General features: G+C 46.3%; 1 protein-coding gene across 1 annotated transcript; it reads left to right on the top strand.

Moving 5' to 3' along the window:
* Positions 1-97: 97 nt before the first annotated feature.
* On the top strand, positions 98-15,106 carry LOC122372438 (probable low-specificity L-threonine aldolase 2). The gene is made up of 9 exons (XM_043349601.1): positions 98-191; positions 1,603-1,679; positions 6,934-7,052; positions 10,497-10,608; positions 11,052-11,135; positions 11,693-11,785; positions 12,217-12,389; positions 12,855-12,933; positions 14,968-15,106. Exons 2-9 carry the CDS (start codon positions 1,628-1,630, stop codon positions 15,021-15,023), a joined length of 768 nt encoding a protein of 255 aa, XP_043205536.1. The 5' UTR covers positions 98-191; positions 1,603-1,627; the 3' UTR covers positions 15,024-15,106.
* The last annotated feature ends 1,160 nt before the right edge of the window (positions 15,107-16,266 follow it).

Raw genomic sequence — 16,266 nt, 5'->3', positions numbered from 1 at the left:
TACGGCCCTGGTGGCAGACGAGTCCAATGAGTGTTTATTTTCATATCCAAGGTGGCGCTATGCGCGGGGGATCTGGCATCCCAGTTCATCCACCGCCAGACGGGACCAGACTCAGTGTGGGGTAGACTGGCGTCTGTCTCCGTCTCGTGCTGGTTGCGGAGTGGTTGCGCTGATACGACTCAATAGACGAGGTAAGTGCGTTCAAGGGGACGGCATGGGATTGCAAGGAATGTATCGGAAAAAAGCACATCCTATGGTGTAGTGGAGCCTTGAGTGAAGCGGAGCTTAGATGTTGTCCCTTTCAGTGTCCGTGTCACTAGCCCCCTCCCCTGCGGCGTTGCGTCAAGGCCCTACGTGGCGTGTCCCCCCCCCCCCCCCGACTGTCTCGGCGGAGTGAACTTTGACCTCGCCGACCGCCAATCAGCTGATTGTCGCTCCCTTTGCGGGGAGAGGGAAGGGAAGGGCTGGAACCGGTGAACTGGTGTAGCAGAGCAATCGGACCAAAAATGTTCGTGCGAATTGTGTAGGTCACTCATAGTTCGTGTCTGCGTATTCAATCGTCTCGATTCCTAATCCGTAGGACCCAAAAAGTGTTCGTTAATTAATGCATATTTCTTGATTAGGTATACGTTGCGGTGTGAACACAGATCGTAAACGCACGACGCCGGCGCAACGGGAGCCGCGTCGTTGTCGTCGCTAACTGTCGAACCGGCCGGTGGCGGCCGGCCCGGCATGTTGACACATAAATGCTCGCTTTTTGAGGTAACTCATTCTGACCTCAACTGGCTGCAGTCGCCGTTTCAAGTGCAACCATGCGCGATTTGAGACTTTATACATTCGAGCTTCAGGCACCGGGTTTCGAGCTTTAGTTCATGATTCACATAGGTAAAATAGCGTGTCAAATTATGCGATAGGTATTCTATCCTCCGCCTCGGGAGCTCCTCCCGCCTCCGCCCTATATACACCCACTGGGAGAACTGCGTCCGAACAGAAACTGATTGCAGGCTATGCTGCTATTTGCACAATACGACACTGTATGCGTCAACAAAGGTGTTTTTTATATGGGCTTGGCTCGACCCGAATCCTACAAATGACTTCGGCATTTTATCATAAGCATTACGACTTTGCAGGTAAAGAATGGCTTTTGTATCCCTAAAATGAACGGTTAGAGCACTATGACCAATAAATATCTGAAGTATGTATGTCTATAGGTCCGTGTTTTCTAAGAAGGCCGGCAGGCGGCAGTGCGCTCTACCACGGCTACCGTGCCGATCAATGTCACCCTTTCCAGTCTGTTTGGACTGCTGACCGCTCAGCTATGAGTGTAGACTCGTAACTCGTAACTATTCATCAATAAAGAGCATAAACCATGTCCGACTTGTCCTTTTATTTTGTAGTTGCGTCAACTTAAATAACACACTCGTTTTCTTGTGGGATTTGCCCCTTTCAGTGTATTTAGAGTTGAAACCATTGAAACCATTTTGTTTTCTAAAGATTGTGGGCTAAGGGGAAGTTATTTGGTTGATTTGGATATCAACTTGTGCGCCGCATCTGCTGAGCCCGTCCAGTTAAGAGGCCATATTTGTATTTTATATTTTCCAGGTTTTGGCCGTGTTCAAGACGATAAATGTCCCTCTGTGGTCTACTTACCAAATCGAGGCCGTCAGTTATCAGCAAAGGTGAGTGCTATGGACCATTGACCAACTACATTGTTATTAGTTGGTTCCGACTTCCGGTGCAGTGCTGTGGTCCCGCCGGTTCTGCCAATAATTGTGCCTTTGTTGATGGTTTTGTTGGTTTCGCTGCTTGTGAGCCATCGTTGCGATTTCCCTTCACATGGCTTTTCGAAATATGTTTGTGAATTGCCAACAATTACTTACCTACAAAGTGACCCAGAATTGACCAATCGTTGTTTATATGCTTAGGTATAAAGGCCTGGCTACACTATGCGTTTTCTGCGTGCGTTTTTTGCGAGTTTGCGTGATTTGCAGAATATCGTTCTAGAAAGAAACGAAATTACGTTTTTGTCATATGTTTTTAATATAAACTTTTAATTAACATAAACGTTTTATTAATTTTTTATATCAATATTAAAGAAGTTTTTTTAATAATAACCCTTTTTCTAGAACGATATTACGCAAAACCCGCAAACACGCAAAAAAACGCACGCAGAAAACGCATAGTGTAGCCAGGCCTTAACCCTCGCCCGTATTGGTGTTTTGCCAGTCGCGAGCGTATACGAGGAGGGGGGGGGAGGGGTCCGTTGGACCCCACCTTGCCCTTTCGCCCCTGATCGAGCTAGGGCTTCGCGGAAATAGAACGAGCGTGTTGCCTGTGACGAGAGGAAGCCGATGATGCCCAATTTTAATGTCCTAGGTCATTAATTCACCTTCCAGGTTAGGTCAATGACCAAAAAGTAGGGGAAATCGGGACCTGTTCGAACGTCGTAAAGTGTATAGCTGTTATGGGTTTTCGGGGTGCGGATCACAAATAGCATGTTAGTTTTGATCACAGATGATGTCTTCATGCATTTAGGCCAGGTCGGGTAAGGTCAGGCCAGGTCAACCAGTAGGGGTCCTGACGGGTATTCGTAGAAGGTGTCAACCGCCTCTGACAGCTTCGTAACATGTTACGAAGGGACCAACACTAGTAAATGTTCAAATGGTTGCCTAATTCGAGCTCAGCTCCAAAAACTGGCCTAGAAACATGTAAAACTCGAAAAAGTGAACCGAGGTCATCAAAGATCAATGACCTGACCTGACCTTCAGGTGAACTTGACATCCACCCTAATGCATGGGAGCAACATCACATCACATGTTTGAACGCTTGAAACCACGAGAAAACTGCAAACGCGCGGCTAATGCGAGCCGACATACATGCCGAATAGCGATGCCGGTCAAACATGGTCTCGAAAAGTAGGTCACAGGTCAAAGGTTATTTGGGTCAGAGGCATGACATTTTTCGGGTAGGTGTAAAAGTAATCAACTCGAAGGCACTGAAATTTTTGTTGCGATCGGCAGCTTTTTCCGCGAGTTATTCGCGAAACAACCGAAGGGGGAGGGCTCCGCTCGACCCCATACACGGGCGAGGGATAATATACGAACTAGTTGACCTTCCCTGTCTCATCTTTCGATTTAGTCACCTGACCTGGAATAGGGAATGTCTTAGGTCGATTAGGTCGAGACTTAACCCTCGCATGTGTGCGGCGTTTGCCAGCTTCTAATGTGTAGGGGGGGGGGCGGTTGGACCCCCCCCTTGCCGTTTGGCCCCTGATCGAGCTAGAGCTTCGCGGAAAAAACGAGCGTGTTACCCGTGACAAGAGGAAGCCGATGATACCCAATTTTAAGGTCCTAGGTCATTGGTTGACCTTCCAGGTCAGGTGAATGACCCAAAGTCGGGAAAATCGGGACCTGTTAGAAAGTCGTAAGGTGTGGCTGCTAAGGGGTTTTCGGGATGCTGATCACGAATATCGTGTTAGTTTTGATCACAGATGATGTCTTGAAGCATTTAGACCAGGTCGGGTCAGGTCAGGTCAGGTCAACCAGTAGGCGTCGTGACGGGTATTCGTAGTACGTGTCAACCGCCTCTGACAGCTTCGTAACATGTTACGAAGTCACCAAAACTACTTCGTAAATGTTCAAATGGTTGCTAAATTCGAATTCAGCTCCAAAAACTAGCCTAGAAACATGTAAAACTCGAAAAAGTGACCCGAGGTCACCCGAGGTCACCAAAGGTCAATGACCTGACCTGACCTTCAGGTGACCTTGACACACACGGGAGTAACATCAAATCACATGTTTGAACGTTTGAAACCACGAAAAGCTTGCAAACACGCGGCTAGTGCGAGCCGACATACGCGAAATCGCGATTCCGGCCAAACATGGTCTCGGAAAAGAGGTCACAGGTCAAAGGTCATTTGGGTCAGGGTCATGAAATTTTCAGGGTAGGTGTAAAATTGATCAATGCGAGGGTACTGCAAGTTTCGTCGCGATCGGCCGCTTTTTACGCGAGTTATTCGCGAAAAACCATGGGGGGGTCCATCCGACCCCCCCTACACATGCGAGACTTAAATCAAAGGTCGAGTAGACGAGCGTCAGTTCTGTATCTGTAACGCGATCTGAGTCAATCAAGGAAAGCCCCTTAAGAGATGCAGCACCCATAATGGCGATGTTAGCCGGATATGGTATATCGTTACCGATACCAAAACCATACCAACGCGGTATTTGGTATTTCAATTCTTATGTCTTTTCTAGTCTCACATTTTTTGTCTTTATTACGTCTTTATTGTACTATATGGATCCTGACTAATTTATAACAGGTTGTGACTTGTAAAAAGTTGGCATTTCCCTCAATATCATATCCCATTCCCAAGCTTGTTTCTGGTATTTTCGTATTTTGCCATCGTTTTTGGTTGGTATTTGGTTTGGTATCGGTATCCCGATTTTCTGTAATTGAAATCACTGACACCACCTACCTTGGCATCTTTCTGCTGCGGCCAATGCAGGTTGAGGACACTGTATGAGTTACGTTCAATGAACATTGCAAGGGTAGTTAGTAGGTACCATGACTTAGGCGGCCACGCCTTCATATGTTCATCAGTCGCCTTTACATGGGCCGAGCACGATTCTCGGAAATGCCTGTATCGACCGGAGGGGTTCGTCAGGTGTCCTTGAACTGTGCAATGAAAGTTCTGGAGACGCCAGCTGACGGCTACCCAATGAGCGCTTGCCACGCGCCCATGCCGCGGCGTTCCGGCGGAAGTAACCAGCCGAGCGGGCCCTTTAGTCTTCTGAGAGATCAGCCAGCGTGCGGTGAGGATCAGTCATTAGTCATTGTGTCCGCAGTGGATTGTTATTGTCTGGTGCTGTGATCAAAGTGCCACTGCCTTCAGAAATGTGTGACACGTTTGTGCCGAGTGTAGGATACCCGCGCTCTGCTGGGGGGGGGGGGGCTGTTTGAAACCCCCTGCGGTTTTTCACAAATATCTCAAAAACGGCTTTGGAATACATCAATTCTACACATGCTGTTAAAATTTCAGACTACGGTCATTTAACCTTCGTCATGTTTGTCATGTTTGTCTTGCCGAGACGCATCGACTGATATGCAACATGACCTTTTCCGGTCAGGTCATGACCTTGACCTGAGGTCAACTTTTCAAGTTGACCTTTCAAGGTCGAATTATAGTTCATTCGACGCGTCTCGGCGAGAGGAACACGATTCTGGCAATAGAATTTCGTGGCTTTTTTTAGTCAAAAGGTATTGTCGAAAAACACTTTTTTTTAAACAGCTATTTTTTGAGTTTTTGCCCTCTGGAGGCAAACCACTGACCTGAAGTCATTTGTTATTATGACTTTATCAAAAGAAAAGTTAAAAAGCTATCGATTGCTTTTCCAAGCGTTTTTCTAGCTATCATAATTCCTGAGATAATGGCATGTTTCGGAAAATTATCATGACAATTCGCAAATTTTGACCTTTGATGACCTCTGTCCTCTGGTGACCCCAATATTGTTCAGAGATGAACAATGAATGAAATACTTTCAAACGTACGCATCGAGATCTATCGACTGCTTTTTACTGCGTCTTTCTAGCCCTCTTAGTTTTGAGTTAGAGGTGGTTGGTAACATATGCCCCCCCCCCCCCACTAGGGCGAAGTTGGCTGAGACCGCCACTGGGGCGCGGGTTAAGATCAGATCACCAGGTCATTTGAAGTGACCTCACCTCATAAAAAGTTTCAATGAAACGCATTTTCCGTTCCCTGGCTAATCGGATATTTCCGTTTAGGCTGAGTGACTCATGTAAACAGGGTAAATGTCTGACATAGCTATACACCGAGTGACCAGTCGCTTTGAAACTTTCAGCGATTGCTAAGAGCAATAGTATGTACGTACAAAATATATCTCTCAGAATTTCGATATCAATGACCTAAGGTCAGGTCAATTTTACGACCTCCCCATTCCCATTATCTATAAGTCAATGGGAGAAAACTGAAATGCGCCTCTTTTAGACGAAAGCCATTATAAACACTTCCAAACACTGAATTACTTGCAAGGTAGACACACTGAACATGAAAATGGTGTCCGTGAAACTTGTTTATGCCCCTGAGATCATCTCAGGTCACGAATGGTATCTAAAAGTTTTTTTTTTCGCGAAAAAACATTTGCTAGAGGCATGCTAGAGCGATGAAAACGCCTTAGATGTGTTCAGCTCGACGATACGGATCGACTGATTTGCAATATGACCCTTTCCGGTCAGGTCATGACCTTGACTTGAGGTCAAATTTTTAAGCTGACCTTTCAAGGTGAAATTATACATAGTTCATTCGATGCGTCTTGACGAGAGGAACACGATGCCACACGGAACACGGAACACGATGTAAAAGTAAGCTAGTCGTGCAAGGCTTGAGTCAAAAGTTATTGCAAAAAAAAAACTTTCCGACAAGATCAGCAGTTTTTGCAGTTTTCCCCCTGCAGGGAAAACCGTTGACGTAAGGTCAAATATGAGAGAATTACTCTGAAAGGACGTAACTAGGGCTATCGAATGCGTTTTTCCGCGGCGCTGTAGCTCTATTGGTTTCCGAGTTATGCGTTGACTTCTTGGAAATTGTCGACATTCGACCTGAAATTATGCGAAATTTTGCCTTCAATGATCTCTGGTGACCTGACCTTTGACCTGACCAAAAAAGTGACTGAAGGGATTTCGTCATCATTTTTGACGCTCTTTCGAACGCCGCCTTCCGCATATCGCTACGTGGCTCAGGAGCCCCAGCGGGGCGCGGGTCAACCCAGGCAGCAGATCTTTTGTTTCCGGGTCTGTCACTAAACTCCAGTAAATATTTGCATTTGTAGCGCCTGCCGTCTGCCACTTAGCCCCGGCACCCGATCACTGTGTTTTATCTCTGTGTGATGCCTCTCTGTTTCCAACTCGTTCCGACAGTCTGGGACTCGCTCCGCGTCTGCAGTGCCGCCGGGAAACTCAGGACTCTGACGCGAGCACCACTACGGCCGTATTACGCAGCTGACTCCTCCAAGATGGCGCCCAACGACCGTACCAAGGTGGGTGACTGACGAAGACGGAGCTCCAAAGCCGATAACATCTAGAATCTGGCAATGCTCACCCTGAACATTGACTGGTCTTAACCTGACCTCTGACCCAAGATAACTTTCCTTCTACTCTGACCTACCTTCTTATTCAAGCCTACTTAGTTTTTATGCCCCAAAGTTTCATTTTGTCGTGAGCTTTCCATTGCCGTTTTTCGTCTTACTACGACCATCGGTCCGGAATTTAGACGGGAGGGCAGAATTTGCCCCCCCCCCCCCCTCCCCCAGAGGAACGCATATGGCGGAATGGCGCAGCAGGGCGCGGGTTTGGAAATACAATTTCTTAACTTGGCGCTGAATATCGCGGCCACTGACTATGGGATTGCGCGGACAAATACGACCGCCGCCATTGAATGAAGAAACATAAGCACCTGATGAATAAAAACTCACAGGCAAATGAAATGACATTTCTTAACCCGGCAGGCGGTGGGCCTCCCGGCCACCTTCCGCACGGTGGGGGTGGGTGGGGGCATTTTTTGCCCCCCCCCCCGTATCTCCGAAACTACATGACGGATCCCGAAAAATTAAAACGGCGTTCGATAGCCCTGTCAAATTTGTCGAAGGAAACCAAATTTCATTGACCTCAGGGTCACCGATGACGTCACAGGTCAGGTCAAAGATAAAATGTTTCACCGTTCACGGGTCATCTAGGGAAAGCGCTATAACACCGAGTAAAACGCGTTTTGTCGAAAATCAGCGATAGGGCGTCAGTTGTCTAATAGGGGAGAGCGGGGAGAGTTGTATCATGTCCAAGTTGTATCAGGGCGAATTGTGCCAAACTTATCCGATGGATGGCGCTCGCGACACGACCAGCCGACGAGGTTTTCTGGGCGCCATCTTTCCCTGTACTGTCTTGTGGCTGAGTGGACGCGTCTCGAGGTGAGAGCCGATTTTATGTTTTTTTAATGTCATTCTAAAAAAATAAGTTGCAAGAAAATGTGTGTTCTGGGCATTTAGATGTGCACGAATTTGAAAGATCTCCGTGGCGGTGGTGAGGGTAGGTTCTAAGGCTGCGTGAGTGAAAAAGGATTTCTCCAGCTGTCCGCTGTTTTTTTTAGCACAAGGATGTTTTTTCCAAGATGGCGGCTAGGTACATGTTGTATCAGAGCCGGGTGGGGTATGTTGTAACATGTATGTATGTATGTATGTATGGGTATGTTGCTTTTGATCGCGAAAGCTAAGCCCTGGCTCGCGTTTGTAGGTAGCAAGTCAATGCTCGTTCCATTTCGGCACAATGTGTTGACTTCTTTGCTCTTAACGGGCCACTTTTGCGTCTAGTCTGTTGATGTTTCGTTCGGATTGCATTGACCTAAGTTTGGTCTAATAAAGTGAAGCCTTTGAGCATACCTATACATTGTATTAACCCCATTTAATGTTGTTGTTATGTTCAAAACCAGTACCAAGCACTCTCCTTGAAACGTGAAATAGTGATACAAATTACCCCACCATGTGATACAACTCACCCAAGCCATGGGGCAAGTTGTATCAAAAACATTGTTCTATTCGGGAGACCGTAGAAGAAAAACTGGTAGAGGTAGCGGAAAAGTTACTTTGCACAAAAAAGCAGAAGAATCAAGGAAGGGGATAGTATGGAAATAATGAGTTTATCACGGATAGTTACGAGGTTATGGGTCTCGGAGTAAAAACTGATACAACCCACCCCACTCTCCCCTACATAGGTATGTTGCTATTAGAGGTCACTGGTCACACCAGGTCAGGTCACAGGTCAGGTCACCAAGGGTCACCATGAACCCAACTTTTATTTAAGGTTGTGCGATGCATGATTTATGGCCAATTTTTCATTTCCAACTCAATGGTGTTGGTTATAAGACCATCAGGTACGGTTAAGGTCACTTTCTGGTGGAGGTCAGGTCAAGGTCAGGTAAAAAAGGTCAAATTTCAAAGTTGTTACATTTGCATTATATGGGTATTGATTCGATGCAACTCGTCACAGGGAGTCTAATGGTGGTCTTTGTTTTGCGCTACGAGGTCTAAAATTACTAAAAATTGAGTTTTTTTTTTAAATTTGACGTCATCAATTTTGAAGTTTTTTTTTCGCTATAACTTGGCCAAAAAATGAGGTATCGATCTCAAATTTGGTATGTAGATAGAAGGCTGTAGGGACTATCACATATGTTCCGTTTTTTTTTAATTCAAAAAACTTTTTGGATTTTTAGGCTATTATATTCAAAAAATCTATTTTTTTGATTTTTAGGCATCAAAATCCAAAAATGTCAAAATTCCGAGATAACAGTTTTGTAGCCCTTTTAATTTCACACTTTTTATGTAAGAAACATTTTTCTGTATCTCTAAAGCTGTAGGCCTGACAGCTGTTCCCGCAAAACCTTTTTTGGGTCGAAAATGGCAGAAATGACGTCACTCTGACGTCATTAGCGGCAAACCTATCATAGCCTTTGGAAAAAAATTGTTCACAAAGTGCAATAGCTATTCACGGGAGGGTACTGAAAGTCTGGTGACGATCGGCGCAGCGGTTCTGGAGATATATCGAAAAAAAAACTAAATGGGGGGGGGGGGCAAAAAAGTGCCCCACCCCCCACCTGTGACCCCTCTGTGTGCCCCTGAGATCATCTCAGGTCATCTGAACGGTCACAGCAGTGTTTTAGCTATAACTTTTGATGGAGACGTGCTAGAGCGCTAAAAACACGTCAGATGTATTTATGTCGACGATACGGATCCACTGATATGCAACACGACCCTTTCCGGACAGGTAATGACCATGACCTGAGGTCAAATTTTCAACATGACCTTTTAAGGTCAACGAATAGCTCATTCGGCGCGTCTCGACGTGAGGAACACGATGCTGGTAGAAGTAATGTGGCTTGCTTGAATCAAAAGTTATTACCGAAAAACCTTTTTCGTGAAAGCTGCTATTTTTTACCGTTTTTGCCCCCTGAAGGCTAAACCGTTGACCTGAGGTCAGATCTGAGGCCATTATTCAGAAAGTTCTGTAAAGGAGCTATTGAATGCGCTTTTCTGCAGCGCTGTAGCTCTATTGGTTCCCGAGTTAGCCATTGGCAATTTCCAAAGTTGTTGAAGTGTACTACATTTGACCTTTGATGACTTCTGGCCACCTGACCTTTGACTTGACCCAAAAAATGACCGAAGTGTTTCCATCATTATTTTTGACGTTCTTTCGAATGCCGCTTACCACATGTCGCTACGTGGCCCAGGAGCCGAGTTAGACGGGGGGAGGTGTTCACTGTTCAGGCACTGTTCCCCCCCCCCCCCTGGTCCGATGCGGAAGTCGCGGAGCACTGGCCCGGCGTGGATTAACCTATGACACTGATCTCACTTATCTGACCTCTGCGACCTGATCTCTGTGACTTGACCTCTGTGACCTGACCTCTGTGACCTGACCTCGGGCCATGTCTACCGCAGGTGATCGATCTACGGAGCGACACTGTCACCAGGCCCTCTGCGGAGATGTACCGGGCGATGGTGGAGGCTTCCGTAGGAGACGACGTTTTTGGTGATGATCCCACCGTCAATGGTAAGATTTATGCCATTGAGGCAACATTCCACTGGTTAGATTAGAAAGCATGTCACTAGTTAGATGAGACACCACGTCAAAGGCCAGATGAGACATTGCGTCAAACAAAGTTAGATGAGACAGCCACGGTCAAGTGAGGCAGTCAGGGTCAGAAGTAAGATTATTGAACAACCAGATCGATGTCCGATGAGATGAGATGTCGCTGGTCGGAGGCTACCCTTTTGTCAGTAGTAAAAATGGCAGCATCTTGACAGGTTAGAGGAGATATACAGACATAAAGAGGACACATATTTGTCAAAGATCAAAGCAGACAGCACTCTGAAGTAAGAACGGTCAAACTCTGTGGAGAAAAACAAAGTCAGAAAAGGACATGAATTCCTGTTGTGTTGGCGTACAATTTTCAACCTTTTCGTGACGCCATATTGGTTTATGTATTGTTTCAGAACTGGAGCAATTGGCCTGTGGTGAAATGGGATTTGAAGCTGCTATCTACGTGCCCAGCGGCACTATGGCCAATTTAATCGCAAGTATGTCCGTCGACTGTCTGTCTGTCTGTCTGTCTGCCTGTCTGTCTGTCTGTCTGTCTGTCTGTAGTTATTTGTCTTTCTCTTTCGCTCTTTTCTTCTCCCCGTCCTCCTTCTTCTCCCCTTCCCCTCTTTCTTTTCTTTCTTCTTCTCTCTCATTCATTCTTTCTTTCATCTTTTCCCCTTTCGTCTCTCTGCGCCATCAGTTATTAGGTATTAGGTATTTCGGCTTACGGGCCACCACAGATTGCTGTACCTATTTGGGCCCGGTTCTGTTCCTTCGTTCGTCCGTGTTGTCTTGGAGTAGTTTTCGTCCACGTTGTCTTGTTTCCTTGATGGCTCGTTAGGGTGGGGTGAGGGGTGGGTCGGGGTGTCCTATGTATCTCCTCCCGGGTAGCCGGATTGCCCCTTCTATTTTTTTGTTTTGCCATTTTGCCATTCTGGGGTCTTTTATTGGTTCTTTCACTTCATAAAGAAAAATGTTCAGCTATAGTAAAAATGTTAACGTCTGTACTTGTACGTCTCGATTGATGATACTAACATGTGTCATTCTTTTCCAGTTATGGTGCACTGTCCCAGAGGTGGCGAAATTATCATTGGGGATAAGTCCCATATAAACCTATACGAGCAGGGAGGATCAGCATCCATCGCAGGCAAGTGACGTCACAGGGATGCTGTGGTATGACGTCATCTTATGATGTTCTGTGGATGGATCTAAGTATATTTTGGCTGATACCCGGACCAGCAAAACCTGGTCAGCTGTCGCGTAAAAGTCGTTTGATGATTACCAAGCTATCGATTAGGATGTAGTAAACGGTAAACGTTGGTAATTTATTGTCAATACAGCGACCGCTGCGCCGGCATTACAGCAGCACTGCTATTTTATACCGTAATATAATATGGTTAAATGGTAATAAACCGACCCCACATTGAAGTAAAATTTGTCAAAACCAATAAAATTCGTGATCAACTTATAACGCCATTCGTAAACGCTACTAAAAACGCTGTTCCATGAAAGGAGTCCAATTTGAAAAGTTCGTCGTCGCCAATTCATTTTACGGATCCATGTGTATTCTGTTTTTAGGGGTTCACGGTTGGACTCTTCCTAACAACGCGGATGGCACCATTGCTATTGAGAAGCTGAGGTCTGCCGTCCGCGCGGACGACGTTCATTATCCTGTAACCAGTCTAATTTGCCTGGAAAACACGCACAACGCCTGCGGCGGAAAAGTTCTTCCGCTGGAATACCTGGACCAGGTAGGTTCTGGGTGAAATGAGGGACCTACCGCCATCTCTCTGTAGTACGCTACATTTTCGACTCAAATTAGGTATCGGTGAATCAGTCGCGAGAAACTAGAGAGGTCAGGTGCAAGTCAGCCTGTAGTGTCATATGGAACCAACACTTCTTAGCCGGTACGCTGGCCCTTGACAGCCTTTCATCGTTTTGGGCAAAATGCACATGGAAACTGAAAAGTTGCCTTATTAGCTCAAATTCATCCAATTAAGATAAGGTATTTATTGTTCATTTGCCTAGCTGTTGTTATGTAGGGCGATAACGAAAGTGCCGAAAGTGGTCTAGGTTTTCCTAAAACCTACCGCTCCTGCTTATCAAAACTAGACCGGTAATTTAAAATGTACAGGTCTTACACTCCAGTAGCGCTCGTTCCAGCAATCTCTGACACCAGGCACCCTCATTGTGTGATTATTGAACTCTCCTTTCAGGTCGTTTCTCTGTCGAGAGAGATAGGGATTCCTCTGCACATGGACGGAGCACGACTAGCCAACGCAGCCATCTACTGCAGTAAGATACCTTGTATAAACATTCTGTATTATCCCCGGCTCATCCCCGGTGAATCGCCGGGGCTGAGCCTGCATGTCCATTTGACCAGGCCGACCAGCCCCTCCCCCCCCCCCCCCTCCCCAAGCACTCACCGCACCCGGCTCCGGGCGTGCTCTTACGGGCATCTCAGCATGCGATAAAGTTGCCCGTCCAGTCCGGAACAGGGATTTGAGGTGTGCAGGAGAGGTATTTAAATATCCTGAGCATGGAAATGACGGAACGGTCCTCACATGTATGTAAGTAGGCACCATCCATTCAACTAACGGGGTATCGCTAAATGTTTTGATCATTTTCTCCTTTCGGATAAGTTTGCTCGTGTCGTGTCTTCATTGGTTTGATTGGTTTGGGAATGAGTTTTATTACCTACCTAAAAGTGAAAAACTCACTAAGTGGTAAGAAAACATTTAACCGTTAGTAGTCAGTATAGGCGCGTTGTCACCATATTTCATTGCAACGCCCCACGCTCGTTGCCAGCATGCTGCGGCGTCACCTATTGAATACCCCGTGACCTAGAGCTTCCATTTGCCACCGCCAGAGGTGCCTATGTCGCGTATTCTGCGTGGATTTTCCTCCAGCACTCTCTGTTTGAGCAAGACGCTGGGGGCGCCCGTCGGATCTTTACTCGTCGGATCGACAGATTTCATAAGAAAGTAAGCAGTGAGCCGTTGGGAAGAAATAAATTATTTTATGAAAATAAGTCATGTGATGTTACTGTAACAATTAGGCTTATTAGGAGCTTATGACAATTAGGAGCTTATGCAACGTGAACGAGTACCTACCTACATCAGATGACACTTGGAGCTTTCGAACTATTTGTAGAGTAAGGCCCAAGGGGATCTTAAAATAAAAAGGCGTCTTAACCCGGCAGTTGCTGGGGTATTTCGCCACCCACCGTTTGCTGGGGGGGGGGGGGCGTTAAACGCCCCCAGCCGATAACTCGAGAACCAATAGGGGCAGCGAAACGCACAAGACGGCAAACGAAAGAGCGCGACGAGACGCTTCAGATGAGTACTTTAAATTTGAATTTTGAGGTCACAGGTCGGGTCAAGGTCAGGTCAAACACCTGAAATCGGGCTTTCAGTAGCATGGACTTCCGGACTTCGCAATGGGCGCCTCTCGTCATAAACTCTGTCAAAACGGTGCACAATCCATCATATAAGGCCTACAAGAGTGTCAGCTGCATGTAGGGGTCAGTCAAGCATAGGTCAGGGTCAAGGTCAGGTCAACCGGGTAGGCACATATCCCCGAAAATCAAAACTGATATTCGCAGCCTGTGACACATGTCTTATGGGTAATTTGGGGCGTAGAACACGATGGTGACATTCATTTTATCATATGTGTACGTGTTTGGCTAAAAAAGTTCAATTTAAGAAATGCATGTATCAAGGTCGTGAAGTAGTCACGAGAAATTGCCAAGATTCAGTTCAAGATTTTGGAAAATGCGGAACGATAATCAATAATCGAAGATAGCCATTTGATTGCTCATGGTATTGGCAGTCTAATGGCGTCTACGGCATGTCTGTATGTCTATTTTGTGATTTTATATGATTTTTTGAACATATGCCGTTTTTGGTCGAAAAGTCAGAAATCATGACGTCACTAAAACCTCGATATCTCAAAAATTTTCCGACCGATTTTTTGAAACTTTGTCACAATAAACTTCAATCAATTCCCTACAGGTACCCAAAATTTGGCGCGCCTGCGGCGCGCCGTTTTTATGCTATGGCCCGGCGAAAAAAGTGGGGGCGTTTAACGCCCCCCCCCCCCAGCAACTCGCGGGTTAAAAGCAGCCCTCTTTTCACGGGATATCGAGAATATTGTCGCTTACATTACGTTCGCGTGGCACCCAGTTTGACCTCCATAGTAACCCCCCCCCCCCAACCTCTAACCTTGCGTGACCCCGTCAACAGTACTGACTTGTGTGACCCCGTGACCTTTTGTGTCCTCTGCGTGACCTCTGACCCCACACCACGTGTGCCCCGATCTATTCGTCAGGGCTCGTCGCTGCAGGAAGGTCCTGGGGGGTGGGTGGCGTCAGGCTGGCGTGCTAGCCGCCGCGGGCATCGTCGCACTGCGAAGAATGGATGAGCTGGCGGTGGATTTTAAACACGCGAGAATTATCGCGGAAGGTGAGTGAAAAAGTGAGAAAAAAAAAACATCCTAGGCGGAATGATAAATTAGTTTTCCCAGTTTCCACATCTTTTTGGGTAGTTCGTAACTGGAAATTATGGTAAATAAAAAATATTTCTTGATACCATTACCAATTAACCCGCGCCCGGCTGGGGGTCCTGGATTTCCACGCCCTGCTGGGGGGGGGAGGGGGGTGTTTGAACACCCCCCCTTCTAACTCGGCTCCTGGGCCACGTAGCGATACGCGGAAGGCGGCGTTCGAAAGAGCGTCAAAAATAATGGCGAAATCACTTCGGTCAATTTTTTGGTCAGGTCAAAGGTCAGGTCACCAGAGGTCATTGAAGGCAAAATTTCGCCGATTTCTAGGTCGAATGTCGAAAATTTCCAAGAAGCCAACGCATAACTCGGGAACCAATAGAGCTACAGCGCCGCGGAAAAGCGCATTCGATAGCCCTATTAACGCCCTTTCTGAGTAATTCTCTCAGATTTGACCTAACGTCAACGGTTTTGCCTGCAGGGGGCAAAAACTGCAAAAATAGCCGATTTTTTTGAAAACAGTTTTTCTGCAATAACTTTTGACCCAAGCCTTGTACGAGCTTACTTTAACCGGCATCGTGTTCCTCTCGTCAAGACGCATCGAATGAACTATAACTTGACCTTGAAAGGTCAATTTGAAAATTTGACCTCAGGTCAAGGTCATGACCTGACCGGAAAGGGTCATGTTGCATATCAGTCGATCCGTATCGTCGAGCTGAACACATCTAAGGCGTTTTCATCGCTCTAGCATGCCTCTATCAAAAGTTATTTGCGAAAAACTGTTAGATACCATTCGTGACCTAAGATGACCTCAGGGCATAAACAAGGGTCACGGACACCATTTTCATGTTCAGTGTGTCTAAACCACTTGTAATTCGGTGGTTGGGAGTGTTTATAATGTCTTTCATCCAAAAGAGGCGCATTTCAATTTTCTCCCATTGACTTATAATGGGGAGGTCGCAAAATTGACCTGACTTTAGGTCATCGATATCAAAATTCTGAGATATACATTTTGTACATGCTATTGCTCTTAGCAATCGCTGAAAGTTTCAAAGCGATCGGTCACTCGGTGTAGCTATGACAGACATTGAAAGTTTTTATGAGGTGAGGTCACTTCAAGTGACCTGG

This window comes from Amphibalanus amphitrite, unplaced genomic scaffold (assembly GCF_019059575.1).
Source record: "Amphibalanus amphitrite isolate SeventyFive unplaced genomic scaffold, NRLGWU_Aamphi_draft 001360F_arrow, whole genome shotgun sequence".
Taxonomy (NCBI): Eukaryota; Metazoa; Arthropoda; class Thecostraca; order Balanomorpha; family Balanidae; genus Amphibalanus; species Amphibalanus amphitrite.
The sequence above is the reverse complement of the archived record's forward strand: the minus strand, read 5'-3'. Positions and strand labels throughout refer to the sequence as shown.

Coding starts and splice junctions, on each gene's coding strand:
- LOC122372438 (XM_043349601.1), top strand. CDS start 1,628: ATGTCCCTCTGTGGTCTACTTACCAAATCGAGGCCGTCAGTTATCAGC. Junction 10,609..11,051: donor TGATGATCCCACCGTCAATG/GTAAGATTTATG, acceptor GTATTGTTTCAG/AACTGGAGCAATTGGCCTGT. Junction 11,136..11,692: donor TATGGCCAATTTAATCGCAA/GTATGTCCGTCG, acceptor ATTCTTTTCCAG/TTATGGTGCACTGTCCCAGA.